General features: G+C 50.6%; 4 protein-coding genes across 4 annotated transcripts; 3 read left to right on the forward strand and 1 right to left on the reverse strand.

Moving 5' to 3' along the window:
* Positions 1 to 6: 6 nt before the first annotated feature.
* On the reverse strand, positions 7 to 1,334 carry H310_06253 (hypothetical protein; the record flags this gene model as incomplete). Its single annotated transcript, XM_008871247.1, has 2 exons — positions 7 to 13; positions 85 to 1,334. 2 exons carry the CDS (start codon positions 1,332 to 1,334, stop codon positions 7 to 9), a joined length of 1,257 nt encoding a protein of 418 aa, XP_008869469.1.
* A 1,437-nt stretch (positions 1,335 to 2,771) lies between these two features.
* H310_06254 (hypothetical protein) lies at positions 2,772 to 3,456 on the forward strand (the record flags this gene model as incomplete). Its single annotated transcript, XM_008871248.1, has 2 exons — positions 2,772 to 2,970; positions 3,026 to 3,456. 2 exons carry the CDS (start codon positions 2,772 to 2,774, stop codon positions 3,454 to 3,456), a joined length of 630 nt encoding a protein of 209 aa, XP_008869470.1.
* A 548-nt stretch (positions 3,457 to 4,004) lies between these two features.
* On the forward strand, positions 4,005 to 5,156 carry H310_06255 (hypothetical protein). The gene is made up of 3 exons (XM_008871249.1): positions 4,005 to 4,184; positions 4,237 to 4,274; positions 4,362 to 5,156. Exons 1-3 carry the CDS (start codon positions 4,030 to 4,032, stop codon positions 4,979 to 4,981), a joined length of 813 nt encoding a protein of 270 aa, XP_008869471.1. The 5' UTR covers positions 4,005 to 4,029; the 3' UTR covers positions 4,982 to 5,156.
* Positions 5,157 to 5,516: 360 nt separating this feature from the next.
* On the forward strand, positions 5,517 to 6,989 carry H310_06256 (hypothetical protein). The gene is made up of 4 exons (XM_008871250.1): positions 5,517 to 6,332; positions 6,385 to 6,443; positions 6,489 to 6,703; positions 6,764 to 6,989. Exons 1-4 carry the CDS (start codon positions 5,554 to 5,556, stop codon positions 6,959 to 6,961), a joined length of 1,251 nt encoding a protein of 416 aa, XP_008869472.1. The 5' UTR covers positions 5,517 to 5,553; the 3' UTR covers positions 6,962 to 6,989.
* The last annotated feature ends 4,189 nt before the right edge of the window (positions 6,990 to 11,178 follow it).

Here is an 11,178-nt window from a genome sequence, read left to right on the forward strand (position 1 = left end):
GCTTGATTAAACACTGTCGGCAACGAGTTCTGGCCGCACGAGATGGGAAAGTATACAGTGTCGGCGGGGACGCTTGGGCCGTACCATGCAACGCCGCCGATCGCATCGGGCAAGTTTGGTCGGGTTTGGAGCACGGTGCTGTGTGTGGCACGAGCGATCGAGATGGCGCGTTCCCAGTTGCCCGTGAGGTTGCGGGCGTAGCCGTAGCGTTCGGGGTCATGGAAAGGCCCGGCTGCGATGCCTTTGGTCAAGTCATAAGTGGTGTTCTCGTAATGGTCGCCGAAGATATGCATGATGGTCAAGTGCGAGATCGGGGCGTCGGGCTTGACCGACATCGGATACGTCGGCACCTGGGGGTGAAAGCCAACTTCCGGATCCAACCGAAGCGACGGTGCGACTGTCTCGTACGCACGCCACATGCGGCGGCCGCTGTAGAGCGGCTTGTTTGGAGTTCCTCTGTCGTACGCATAGGCGGCGGTGAAATCGAATGGCTTGGATGGAGACGCCCACCCTTGGGCGTATGCGTGCGCCGTCACGTTGTTGGACGCCAAGTAGTTGTCCGAGTCGGTCAAGTTGAGCGTGCGAATGACAAATGTGTTGGGGACAATCGTAAACTGGTCGTCGCCGAGGCGCTGCGCTGCCCAGATTGCACCCGAGTTGTGTGGGCCCGTCAGGATGTGGAAGATCCACACGTTCTGGTACTTGTCGGCAATCATCAAAGCTTCGGAACTCCCTGCATAGCCTGGTTTGAGCTGGTCCATCGAGTACTCGCCGTAGAACCCGTACTCTTCGGCCAACGACCCCATGGTCTTGATGGCACACACGGCAGTGTCGCAACGCTCAAGCGCAATGCGACTCAATTCGCCAATGTTCAGCAAGTTGCGACCGTTCGGCATGTCCAAGGGGTATCCAACCGTTCTGGCAGCGCATGTCGTTTCGGCAATGCTGAGCTGGACCTCGTTTTGCATCCCGAAGTCGCCGTCCCAGTACGCATACGTGGAATTCACTTGAGGGATGTACCCCATCGGTGTCGTGACCGTTTGGTTGGACCCGTCCACCGGCATGTAACCCGGACCCCGTTCTGCCGATACGAATCGAGGATAACCGTGGTGCAACTCGTCGTTGTACACCGGACGCTTGGCACCCGGTGCGTGCTTCATTGCAGGCACACGGACGAGGCGAAGGTCGACCGGTGCCGCCACGCTGTCCATGGTGGTACCAACGATGGCAGAGCCATCAAGGGTAGCTTTCGACCCAGCTCCAAGAAGGGTGCACGCTGTGGCAGGCGACGTGAATAGAATCGTGGCGACGGCCAGCAACTTCGAACGAGGCATGGCTGTGAATCTCCAGGCTGTTGTTGTCCTCTCGAGCGAAATTTTGAATTTTTGAGTCTTCGGGCGAAAGTACTCCGGAGTAAAATAAGTGAAACGATATGATTGGCTGATGAAAAATGCCTGCTGAATACAGTACTGGTACAACAGTTAGAGACGAGGAAGGAGAGGCGCCATCGATTTGGCCGTGTCCTCAAAACATGCGTTTTGGGGTGTCTGCCCTTGACTCTTCATGCGAATTTTCGTGCTGGGAGTTCTGGGAAGACGTGGAGTTCCATGCTGGTGGTGTCCATGCCGCGGATCGAGAGTTGCTCGTGTGTCAAAAGTGTGTACATGTCGTCGGATCTAGCCAATCAAATGTAGTCGTCGTTGAATTGACCAATCTGATCGCTTCTTGATCCTGATTCGATTGCGCAAAGTTCCAAAATTGTTTGAAGCAAAACGATATCAATATTCGAAGAGTATTGTATATCCCCATACTATCGTCATACAAAAAAATTCGAATGATAACATTAGCTCTTTTTCAAAGTATGTTCATTACAACCGGGCGACGCTCGGCAGTCAGTGCTTCGTCCTGCGTGCTGCGGCTGTACTTCGTGAGTCCAGTCGTCACATTCGTACGCTGCCCTTCGTGTCCGGATTCAGCAGGGAGGAGTGGCGAATTTCGAGGCTGACACGACTCTGACGATGAACCCACAACCAGAGGGACATCACCCTGATACTCAACTGAGATACAACCCCCCCATCGTCGGAACACACTGCTTTTGTAGAGGAGAGGGTTGTATCTAGGTTGAGCATCAGCATTGCGGTGACGAGAGAGTGCGACATGGACGACGAGACATTGCCTCCTTTCCCCCCTTCATAGACCGACAGCTCGAATATATACCAAGTCGAATTGTTCACATCGTTGGTTCGACAAAGTAGCGATGATTGCAGTGTGTGTAAACCAAAGTTCCCCTTCCACAACCGGCTAAAGGTTACGCGCAAGGTGCACGTCTGACGCTGTACCAAGGACTGTACCTCATCGAACGAATTGAAAGTGTATGAAGTATGCATGTGGATGCTGGACGTACTGTGAGGTGGTCGGGACGCTGGGGGGTCTAGCTTGTAGTCACACAATCCCGCGACGATTCAAATCCGTTGATGGTGGTCATGTAACGTCGACATCCCCTTCGATTGGCCAACTTCGTCGTATGTCAAGTTCTGATTGGTGCATTCTTCGACCTGGAGTCGTTGGAACCGTCTGGAGCATGCAAGGTGCTTGGATTGCCGCGCTGGCGGTGGCCACCTCAACGTTGGCATGCACCCCACTTCGCTGCCGGCCTCAAAGGCAACTGTAGATGGGTCTGCGATGGTTGGCTTCACTTGGAATATCATGGCCTGTCCAGTCGACCTTCGACTGGTTCGTGTTCCAGCCATGACCCCCCTCCGTTTGTCGCCATGCGGGCAGTGTCCAACGACGCCGTGGACCACGGCACACCTCGCTTCGTATCGACCGAACGTGGTTTTGGCTACAAGCCTCTGGGCAAACAATCTCTCTCCACGCCGTTGGGGTACATTTCCCAAGTGAACTCGACGTACGCGAACTGGGACCACTCCCACGGGATGAACGAGTGCAGCTCATATTTGGCTAGACCATGTGCCGCGTATCCACAATGAAATCAAAACAGAACGCTCCAAGTACATTTATGCAGCTCTGGACTTGCAAAACGACACCGAACGGCCTGCCGAGCGCGCAACTTGGACCACGCAGGACTGCATCGCCCAGTTGGAATCGTTCAACGAGTTGACATCAGGGGGACGCGTCATTGCGGACTGGGCCAACCAGACCGACTACGTCTTGTATCCGCAATACTACAACCCGCCGGCCCAGGTGGCGATCGAAGAAATCATTGCTGCTGCCGTAGACACCGAGACGGGCGTGGCGTCCGTGTTGGTCGGCAGCTCCAAGCTGGACGAAGAGTATGACCTGCCGAGCGGATTCGTCGTTGGGTTTGTCTGCGGCACCATGTCCCTGTCGTTCTTGGTTGGTATTATTGCGTTAGTGTGTCACGTGCGGGAAGCAGGGGCGTCGGGTAACAAGACGGTGGCCACCGAGTCGGGCGAAGCCGACCGACTATCATGATCGACGTTGCCGAAGAGCGCTTGTGTGCAGTTTTGAGTAATATACGAAGCATGACCATGGGAGGGAGATCAGGGAATAAGGCAGTTCCCTGGAGCTTGAAATTGATATCAGCACCGTCGGCACCAGGAAGAAATGCCCTTCAGCCTCCTCGACTCGTATCACAGCACCAGTACCATTCAGTATCGCTAAGTATTGTCCATGTTACCACCGCAGAGGCATTCACCGATCATTTTGGCTCACATGCTACTTCCTCTCACTTCATGCCACTTCGGACTTTAGAACTGGACAAAGTGCAAGCCCACCCACTGGCTTGCCTCTGCATTTGATACACGTGGGTGGCGCGCTAATCCCAGGGCAGCACGCAACCATGGTGGAGCTGCACCTCGCTGACTGTCCATGACGTGGCACTGCCACAACAGTCCGCGCCATCTTCCATCGTTGGATTTTGTTGCTGGTTGACCTGTCTCTCAACCGGATAATGGGCATACAATCGCGTAGTTAGGCGGTATCCGGATGTCGCCTCGATTTCTTCTTTCAATCACATTTCAATCGGCCGCCGCCCCCCCGACAAACATGTTCATCAACCTGATGATGTTTTGGCTCATGTGCGTGGAAGGCCTGATTTGTATCCTTCTGTGCATCCCTTTCTTCAAGCATGCGACACAAGCCGTGGTCACCTTCCTGTCGTCGAATGTGTTCACTCCTAAATCGCATCTTACAACTGCCGGGTACGTCCCAGCGCGCCAGTGTAATCAATCGCCTCATGAGGCGGTGACGCAGATATGGCATCCTTGCCTTGGTTTTCATCATGTTTCTTGGTACGTCAAACTCTCTCCCTTTAGCTCGAAGGCATATGCCCGCGTGCTTCATCCATCTCGGGCAGGGGTGACATGTTGTGGCTGTAGCCAACTTGCAAACCACGTACAACCATCATATGTCGGACGAAGCCATGAGCGATGGTTTCCGCATTCGATTGCTCGCGGCCCAGCGTGATATGTACATTTCGGGTATTTGTTTGTTTTTGAACTTGCTGTTGCAAATGCTGTACTCGAGCATGGTGCTCAACATCAAGCTCGAAAAGAGCTTGGGGGCGATGGAGAAGCAAGCAAAAGGTGCAAGCTCGAGCTACACAAAGCTGCTGGAAGAGCACGAAATTGTTCAAAAGCAACTGAAGAAGCTTGTCGGGCTCGATGGCTCGACCGACATGACCACGTTGGAAAAGCTGCTAAAGGAAAACGCCACATACGAAACCGAGTTGGCGACGCTGAAGAAGACCGCGGCCGCCAGCGAATCGGCGATTGCGCAGGTGAAGAAGCAAGCGGACAGCCAGAGCGCCGCCTACATGAAGCTCCTCGACGAATCCACCGCCCAAGCAGACCAAGCCAAGGAAGTCATAGATCTTCATGCCCAAGTTCTTGAATTGAAGAAAACGATCAACGACGTGACCAAAGACCGCGACGCACTCAAGAGCCAAATTCAAGACTACGACTTTATGTTTGCTGAAGCGAAGAAGAAGGCGGAGTAGGCACATGACGTGGCAATTCTGTAACAATTGGACATGTTGCACTGCTCTGTCGTTTGAAGTGCATGCATGATGCACTCATGCGCTCAGAGATGGATAACGTGGATGGAAGACAAAGATGAGGTATGGGTTTTGCATCATGGGCAATGAGTACATCACAATTCGTCCGTTGCTGCCCTTACTCTCCACGGTCCGTTTTCCTTTGGATCAAACGATCCATCGTAGCACTTGTCGTTCCGTGTGGAAGAGTGGAAGCATGTGCATTGTGTACTCATGCACCCCATCGTCCATCGCGTAAACGTCGAACGAATTGCCTCTGGTGTACTCCTTCGTACTCCCGTCGTCCCTGCCATCCCGTCTGACGCGGCGCCCTACGTTCAAGTATGACTGTGCCACGTGTTCTATGAAAGCACGGACCCCCACTTTTTTTTTCACAGTGGATAATATGAGCTGACCATCCATACAAAACGCCAATGAAAACAATTTTTGTGTAAAATAATGCGAAGGATAATACCCAGCATGTCGCCACACACGATATTCGGCATACTCGACTTCTTGACCTAGGCAACACAAAGATGCGAGTTCTGGCCGCGTTCCTTGCTTTGGCTGCTGCTGCCGTGTGGGGCGCAAAAGTTCCTTCGTTGAGCTTCGAGAAGCCTTTCGAGGATATCACGTCTGATGGCGTCCGCATAGTCTCGGATGACTTTACTTTTGGTGGCCACACCGTCGTAAACAAGCACTTTGTGCGGTTGACTACTGACCGTCAAAGCAAGCGCGGTTTTGTGTGGAGCAAAGCAACCCTTGGCTCTGCTGGCCTGACCAAGCAAGAATTCTCCATCGTGTTGACGTTTCGCATCAGTGGGCAAGGGGAACGTTGGTTTGGCGACGGGTTGGCGTTGTGGGTTACCACAGAACCGCGCCATTCCGACGGCGAGAACCATGGTTTCAAGGAGAAGTACACTGGGATTGGGATCATCGTTGACACGTTCGTAAACGACGAGCAAGCGGGTGGACACAAAGACGTGACGTTTGTCGTGAACGACGGCACCAAGTCCCTTGACGACATCAACTATTCGCCCGATGGCAAGAAGGGTTGCGATGCGAAGAATATGCGATACCATGCCAAGAGCGCGACATTCTCTGCATCGGGCAGCATGTCCCGCGTAAAGTTGTCGTTCTCAAACAACTACGTGAACGTCCACATCGACCCGACCAACTCGGGGTTTTGGTCCCCATGCTATGAAGACACGATCCAGATGCCGTCAACGTGGCTCTCGCAAGCGACACTTGGCGTCACAGCATCCACGGGGTCGCTCGCTGACACGCACGACTTGATTGCGCTGGAGTTCTATGAGTACGGAAGTCTTGATGGCCGTTCGGCGACTTGACGTACTGTTTTCGCGTAGCACGATGCACGACGAGGCGATTTTGCAAAAGGATTACGCGACAGTGGCCGAGAAAGCTCGTACGACGGACCTGAATGTGCCGTTGGCTGATGAATTTCGTGTAGCGCCTGCGTCGACTGACCACATCGAAGACAAGGACGAACGCAACCTGATCAAGATCAAGGAGCTCCAACGTCTATACGACCAAATGGTCGAGGACTTCGAGCACGAGTACCAAGCGTTGAAAGAAGAGACGGCCAACACCGTTGGCAAGCTCCGCCAGCAAGAGCAGGACGACTTGCGGCGCATTGAACAGCTCGAGGAATGGGTCAACAGCCGCGTACGTTTGGTGATGGACCGTGCGATGAGGAGTTTCACTCATGTGTTGAATCGATGCCAGGTGGACGAGAAAGTCGGGTCGAAGGTGCAGGAGATCGAAGAGACCGTGGACAAGTCACTCAAGTCCAAACTCGAGGAAACCGAAGTGTCCAGTGGCGGGTGGAAAATCCCGTTTGTCATCCTCGTCCTGGTCTTGGGCGGTGGTGTCGCGTTCGCGTACACGAAGTACCAGGAATTGCGAAAGTCGCATTTGCTATAAATGTTGTAACAATCGATTTCAATGCGCATGTCCATAGACACCAACGAAGGGTCAGCCACACACAGTGCGGCGTGTTGCCGGTCTCAGGAGCGCTTGAATCTATCCGCCTGCGGTTCACAGTGAACTCGACGGCAACGCGTTGTACTCGCGAGCATATTGAAGCTGGTGAGCATCACATGCACCCATGTTCTCTCTCGAGTGAGAGAATTCATGATTCCAGCAAAATCTCCTGTTGAAAATACTATGTTTGCATGTATGCAGTATGCAATTTTTTTCCTTGACGAGGACTTTTTCTCCAATTAAGAGTAAAAGGATACTTTACCGTATTTGTCATGCGTGGATGAAAAAGACCTACATAATTTTATAATGGCATATATTGAATTAAGAAGTTTCCTGCTCTCTTGAGTTGCCTTTGGAATACTGATTTCCCTCTGAGTACGGGCAAGAACTATAAATTTACACAAAATATTATTTTTCACACGTACCAATTATCACAGTTATTGATGGTGGCCAAAGAGCTATGCGAGATGCAGTTCAGCCACCTGTTCACCAAAGGCAGAGAGGTCGCCATCGACAATGCCGGTGCGAGCCCAGCAGTTCACAACAGTGAGCTGGGTCACGGATCTCCAAGCCTCCTTTGCCCAGGTCATCGCTTCGTCCAAAGGTACCTCGTACAATCGTTCTTGTCGTCCTCTCATGACCAAATCGATTTGATCCAAGGCATTCTGCAATTGGTGCTGCTTGACCTTCGCCTTGAAGGCCGCGATGATACTGGCGTCTTGGGGTTGCAGGTGCGAGGTCGTGTTCTTCGGCAAAATTTGAATCTTGACATTGTCGTCTTCATCCAGCGAATGAGAGGATGCATTGTCGACAAGCAAGAGGATCTTGCGGTCCTCTTCGACCATTCGTTTGTTCAACGATGTCAGGTACGAATTGAATATCGTGCCGGGCATCCAGCCTTTCTTACTGGCATGATAGTTGAAATCAAGGTCTTCAGCGGAACGGCCACGAAAACAACGCGGGCGAGCTGCCGTGCCATTGAACAGTGGGTCGATATGGTTGGATCCATCGGAATTTGTGGTAAGGGCGATGGTTATCCGCTTTTTTGACTTCTTCGACCCAGGAACGCGGCTTCTGGTGATCGAACGATGCGGCGACATGCAGTAGAAGTACGCGGATTCATCAATGTTGTACACGTTTTTTGCGTTGTAGGCGCCAGTGACGTTCAACATTGCTTTGCGGCCTTGACGCACAATTCTGGTTTCACCGACACTGCTTCTCCGTGTTGGGTCTTGCACGAGAGACCATGCCTTTGCTGAATTTTGCAGAGCCAGCCTTTCGAAAACGTAATTGTTTGGGCCGACGGAATGTCAAGTTCACGGCAATAGGCCTGGGCTTGCTTGCGAATTAGTTCGCCAGTAATACACACACCGGACGCAATGCACGTTCCTTGCACAACGCGTGCTTGTCTGCCAGGGTCATGCGCTTCTTCACCTTTCCACGGGCCGACATGGCAATCAAAGTTCAAATGTTTCAAAGGACCCCATAACTCTATAATATAGATTTATAAAAATTATCACATTTGAGCCGTTTAGAACTCAGAGGGAAATCAGTATAGTAAAAATCAGGCTTAAGGAGTTGCATTTGAATTCCAAGGTGGCGCGAAGTTAGCATGTCACCGACACATAAATCCACACTGCACTGAAAGCGACGGGAAGACCTGTGGTCAAAAACCGCAGACGTATTGGTCCTCCACAGCATCATAGACTGTATTTTACATACGCCAAGCAGCTTCACATTATCAATTGGAGAAAAGAGCACTCTATGGACTCCACACTTGACTGCTTCTTTGGCGGGACTTAAGGGACTGCACGACTGTCCGCAAAAAAAAGAGTGCTCCGGTGTGAAAGCAATCGCGCTCATATAACGAAGAAAGCTAGTAATCCTGCTACCGCGTCGCAAAAGAACTAGACACCACATTAGTGAACGAGTTTGAGATTGAGATATGTGATGCAACTAACATGTTGCTTGTCATCAACCTTGCATTCCCCTTGTTTGCGTTCTCACGCGCGACGCCTTGCACACCCATGGAGAGAGATGAGTGCCGGTATCCGGTGCAGCATATCAGTGGGCGAGGTCGAGGCGGTCCCATGACTACTGCGCGCGGCCCTTTTGGCACTGCTCCCCATGGGGCACTACGTCGGCAGAGCCCATGAACTTGAGGCAGTGAGGTTGCTGAAGACGGACTTACTTCTCGCGTGCCAGCGCTACGGAGTTGAAGTTGACGTGAACGATTTGAAGAAGACAATATGGTCACGGCTCAAACCTGTATTGGCAGCTCGTGTGGACCCGGTTGTCGTGACCATGGCGCATGCACGTGGGCACAACGTGGTCTACCCTCGATCTTCAACCTATTGAAATGGTCTGGTCAAAAGTAAAAGGTGACGTTGGAGTGCAGTATACCGTCGACACGACCTTTTCGGATGTCCGCTCTCGCCTTGACGTGGCTTTTGCGATGCTGCCACCAACAATTATTTGAACTGTGTTCATCATTGTGAGAAGCTTGTGAGAAACCTGTATGATTTGCTCGTTACCATGAAGTGGACAATGTTGATTCCTCCTCGTCGGAGTCGTCTACTGGACAAAGTGACAGTGATACGGAATAACTTTCAAATGTAATATTTCCATTGTAAAATAATATCCAGTTTTCCTCTCAATTTTATTTCAAACTCTACCTTTGAAATACAATAATGTCAACGAACCCTAATCTCGGTCCCCTCGATGCCTTCGCGGACTGTGAAGAGTGAGCTAAGTAGTTTCTGTCCTTTGATGTGTGTGAAACGACGTGTGAGCCCAGTTTATCTTAAAAGCTTGATTTCCTCTCACAAGTAATTACCGTAGTTCTTTTGTTAAGTGGGAACTTATGAGACATGCTGAATAGATGAAGTTGAGTAAAACCTCCATAATTTCATTGCATAGCAACGAAATAGATTATTGATTTACAAAGAGTATAAGTAAAAAAAGGGAATGTGTGGGCTTGTTTCAATTCAAGGAGCAGGTATAGGTCATACAGTTTAAAAGTAAATTCCTTTCAAGAGTGTTTATTTATTTTCGGAGCCTTGAAATAGCATGTGGAATAGATGACGTAGAAATAGCACAAAATTCGTGTTGGAATCATTTCTCACTTTCCGATTTGACCCATGGACCCCATCCGGATATGATCCGAATAAAAAAATATGGCTGCTGCTCATGTATGAGTGTGAATTGGCGTTACTGTACGGAAGTCGGTCAACAGGGGGTGTTACAGTCAAATGGCCAGCGCTCCCAGTAGCCTTTGGGACCGCCCTTGGGCCTCGCCCATTGGTTTTGCCGGGCCGGATACCGGCAGTACACCTTGGCCTTGGTATTCCGATGAGTCCCTGAGCAAATGGCACTCATACATGGGCAGTGGTCAATCAACATAAGGTAAGCTTCAGCCTTGTTTTCGCCCTAATCAATCATCTTGTACGACTTCTAGGTCGTTCTCAACATCAACGTCAGGTCGCAGTTCGGTCAGCTCCATGGCCCCCCTTTGCTGTACAGAGTGTAGTTAATTGAGTTGTCTCTCGCAGAGTTCATAATACAGAGCTTGTGTGACATGGTCAACGTGGCTGTTTTGTACAATGATGTCGTTCGAGCTGTGTTCTTGATAGATGGACGTCCTGTTGCTTTGCGATGACCGCTGCGCTCCATGGTTTAAAATCCCGCGCAAAGCACCTCAAAATATTCTTTCAAAATCGATATTTATTTAATTTTAAGGTTGTTTCGCCTTGCTGAGGTTCTTGTGAAATTGCATATGTGAAAAATACATGTTATAGAGTTTCCAAAGTTCTCACTTAACAAAAGAACTACGGTATCTGTATCAAAGCATTTGCCATGGTTTAACATCCAAAGGCGTGATTACTTCAGGAATACTGTGCAAAATAATAACCTTTCGGTTTAGAGAATTCTGTTTTTTGCTATTGTGTGAAGCTATGGAAGTTAATCGTCAATGGGGTCATGTGCCTCGTCACATTTATTCACACATGACAAATGAGGTAAAGTACAGTAATGCCGTAGATTGCGGATCTATTAGATGAGAGTTCAAATCCTTCTAAGGATATTCTTTATGGAGGTTAATCGTCAATGGGGTCATATGCCTCGTCACATTTATTCACACATGACAAATGAGGTAAAGT

This window comes from Aphanomyces invadans (assembly GCF_000520115.1).
Source record: "Aphanomyces invadans strain NJM9701 unplaced genomic scaffold supercont1.11, whole genome shotgun sequence".
Classification (NCBI taxonomy): Eukaryota; Oomycota; class Saprolegniomycetes; order Saprolegniales; family Verrucalvaceae; genus Aphanomyces; species Aphanomyces invadans.

What these genes read in the sequence shown, in the direction of transcription:
- H310_06256 (XM_008871250.1), top strand. Translation starts at nt 5,554, where the DNA reads ATGCGAGTTCTGGCCGCGTTCCTTGCTTTGGCTGCTGCTGCCGTGTGG. An exon ending in ATTGCGCTGGAGTTCTATGA is followed by an intron (nt 6,333 to 6,384) that starts GTACGGAAGTCT and finishes GTTTTCGCGTAG; the next exon opens with CACGATGCACGACGAGGCGA. An exon ending in GACAGTGGCCGAGAAAGCTC is followed by an intron (nt 6,444 to 6,488) that starts GTACGACGGACC and finishes AATTTCGTGTAG; the next exon opens with CGCCTGCGTCGACTGACCAC.
- H310_06255 (XM_008871249.1), top strand. Translation starts at nt 4,030, where the DNA reads ATGTTCATCAACCTGATGATGTTTTGGCTCATGTGCGTGGAAGGCCTG. An exon ending in TCGCATCTTACAACTGCCGG is followed by an intron (nt 4,185 to 4,236) that starts GTACGTCCCAGC and finishes GCGGTGACGCAG; the next exon opens with ATATGGCATCCTTGCCTTGG. An exon ending in GGTTTTCATCATGTTTCTTG is followed by an intron (nt 4,275 to 4,361) that starts GTACGTCAAACT and finishes TTGTGGCTGTAG; the next exon opens with CCAACTTGCAAACCACGTAC.